The sequence below is a fragment of the Otolemur garnettii genome, unplaced genomic scaffold (assembly GCF_000181295.1).
Source record: "Otolemur garnettii isolate 467f Iridium unplaced genomic scaffold, OtoGar3 scaffold00097, whole genome shotgun sequence".
Classification (NCBI taxonomy): domain Eukaryota; kingdom Metazoa; phylum Chordata; class Mammalia; order Primates; family Galagidae; genus Otolemur; species Otolemur garnettii.
The window spans coordinates 3588796-3591784 of record NW_003852492.1 but is presented as its reverse complement, the minus strand read 5'-3'; the positions used below and the strand labels follow the sequence as shown (position 1 = coordinate 3591784).

The following is a 2989-nucleotide window of genomic DNA, read 5'->3' as shown; positions in this document are numbered from 1 at the left end:
CAGGCCGCGCGCCCCGGGCGGGCGAAGGAGACGGCGCTCTGGTGCTCGCCCGGTCCCCACCTCAACGTAGCCTGCCAGCGCCGCGACGGGCGCAGTGAGCCCGACCAGTAGCAGAACCAGGAGCCTGCCCGTGGCCGCGGCTGTGGCGGTCCCGGTGGTCGTCATCCCTCGCCGGGTCTCTCTAGCGCACGGCTCGCAAACTCACACACAGACTCCACGCCGTTCCCACCGCGACCCAGCAGCATCTGAAGCCCGTTCGCCGCCGCCCCGGGGGTTTTACACCAACCGGAACTGACTTCACAAGACCACGCCCTCCTTAGGCAGTGTCCAATGCCAGCCCGCTGAACCGCCCTAAGACACCGCCCCTTGTCCAGCCCAGACCCAATCGGAGGATGGAAAACCCCGCTCCTCCCGCCCGGTCCAGCCGCGCACCCCCGCCCGCCCCGCCCCAGCTTTGGACCCCCGAAGCCGTGAGGCGCTGTGGTGTGCGCGGGGTGGGCGGGGAAAAGTGGCTTTGCCGCTGCGGGGGCAAGCTCCGGCCTCCCGCACCCAGCCAGGCTGTGTCGGCGCTGCGCTCCTCTGTCACCCTGCAGCCTCCTAACAAGGGCACGCCCCGCTCCCCCGCCCCTGCGGAATATTTTTCAGATTCCTTTGGGTACCGCCCTTTTTTGGGTTCTGGAAATGGTTTTGTTAAAAACAGGATGAATTGTTAGGAGTCCAGGACGGTTTGCCAAAGGCCGTCCCCCGAGGTAGGGGAAGGACTAAACAAGGCAGCCTTCCTCCTCCCCCGACTCCTGCACAGGCCCCGACCCTCTCCGCGGCTGCTCCTCCCAGCCGGCTTTGCCCTTTCCTCTCCTTTAAGCCCAGCAGTGTTGACCTCCAGTCCTTAGGCCTCATCCTTCCCCAGCGGGCGCCCAAGTCAGGGATCGCTGCTTCCCGTGGAGACCAGGGGTGCGAGGACCACGCTCACCTCAAAGCCCAGGCCCCCTTCCTCTCGTATTTTAGGAAAAATACACGTTTCTTTCTTTAGCTTAAAAGACCTGTTTCTCTCTGCCTTCTGCTCCGATGCATTTCCACGTCACTGGAGAAACGTTCTGCTGCCCCATTTCACAATTGGCACGGCCTCGCCACCGCCAGGACTCCGCTGGCTTTGTTCCCTTTCAGTAGCCTGTGATTTATGCACCACCGCAGAGACCTGGACCAGTCCCTTTAGGTTCCACTAAATAGAGAGCGGGGTCCCTACCCCCAGGAAACTGACAATAGAAAGGAAGACACAGTGCTCACAGAGTGGACCAAGTGGGAGACTGGGAAGCACCCTGGATTTTCCAGCCTCGTGTTGCACAGCTCCCTGTGACTGAACTGGCTCTGCGCATTCCCCAGAGACAGGGGGCACCTTTCCATTTCAAAGCCCTTCCTGTTCCTGTGCTGCCAATGCCCTCTCCCCGACGTCTACCTGTTGAAAACCTTTTCACTGTTCCTCTGCTTAATTGGAAATAATCGATCTACTTCTGAACGCTCAGAGGGCTGTTTCTGAATGTGGCACTTGCTCCCCTCTGCCCTAGTTGTTTCCATAGCTCTTACATCATTGACAAGACTTGAGTAAGTCATGCTGCAGTAACCCTCACAATGGAGGCCTCAACACATGTCCAGTGTCACTGAACTCAATTATCTTGGGTGCTGGTCCTTGTTCTGGAATCGGCATAAATTTAGCTCTTGCTATGGAGTCATTTTGCCCCTCCCCCCAAATTCATACGTTGAAACCCTACCCCAGTGGTATTTGTACATGGGGCCTTTGGGAAGTAATTAGGTTTAGATGAGGTCATGGGTTGGGGGGATCCTGATGGGAATAGAGCCCTTGTAAGAAGGGACACCAGAGAGCTTGCCTCTCCTCTCTCTCACTCTTGCTCTCCCCTTTTCTCTGTCTTTCTCTCTCTCCCACAGCAAGAAGGCAGCCATTTCCACACTAGGAAAAGAGCCTTCATCATGGAGCCAAACCAGCACCTTGATCTTAGACGCTCCAGCCTTCAGAACTGTGAGAAATAAATTCCTGTTGTTTAAGCCACCTGGTATATGGCATTTTGTTATAGCTGCCCAAGCTGACTAATACGAGTGTGTAATGATGAACAAGTTCCTTAATCACTTGGGACTTTCTTTCCTTCTGTGTCAAGTGTGAACATTATAACCTGTCTCTAACAACTTCTGTGATTCAATGACAAATTAACATATAATAGGGAGAAACATGAAGAGTCTTAATTAAATCAGTTAGGTTCTGCAAAAAGTTTATTTGCATTTTCAGGTCATCCAAGGATTATTATTAAGAGTTACTTGCCTTACTGGGGCAGCACCTGTGGCTCAAAAGGGTAGGGTGCCAGCCCCATATGCCAGAGGTGGCAGGTTCAAACCCACCCCTGGCCAAAAAAAAAGTTACTTGCCTTATTAATCAGTATTCTAGACTTTAAAATGTTACTTCTGTTTATTAAATAAAGTCAAGAGATTGGGCTCAGTGGCTCACACCTGTAAGCCAGCACTTTGGGAGGCTGAGGTGGAAGGATTGCTTAAGCCCAGAAGTTCAATACCAGCCCAAATAACACAGTGAGACTCCATAGAGCTACAAAAAAATTAAAAAATTAGCCAGATGTGATGGCTGTAGTCCTAGCAACTTAGGGTACAGAGGCAGGAGGATATCATGATCCTAGGAGTTTGAGATTACAGTGGGTTATGATCACACCACTGTACTCCAGTGTGAGTGACAGAGCAAGAATTTAAATAAATAACAATGACAAGAACATACATACCTAGTCTTGCAATTCTCAAACAATGATTTTTCAGCCCCCAAATACACTCACTTCTATGACTGAGGTTTTTTTCCTTTGTTTGTTTTGTTTTGTTTTTGAGACACAGCCTCAAGCTGTCCCCCTGGGTAGAGTGCTGTGGCATGACAGCTCACAGCAACCTCCAACTCCTGGGCTCAAGCGAGTCTCCTGCCTCC

At 52.6% G+C, this 2989-nt stretch overlaps 1 protein-coding gene across 4 annotated transcripts in view; it reads right to left on the bottom strand.

Moving 5' to 3' along the window:
- Positions 1-318, bottom strand: part of APLP2 (amyloid beta precursor like protein 2) — a 65081-nt gene extending 64763 nt beyond the window's left edge. For all 4 annotated transcript variants that reach the window (XM_003795908.2, XM_003795906.2, XM_023516782.1 and 1 more), the window contains exon 1: positions 61-318. In XM_003795908.2, coding sequence (XP_003795956.1) covers positions 61-165 — 105 coding nt within the window. In that variant the 5' untranslated portion in view covers positions 166-318. The remainder of the gene's footprint in view (positions 1-60) is intronic.
- Positions 319-2989: the final 2671 nt, after the last annotated feature.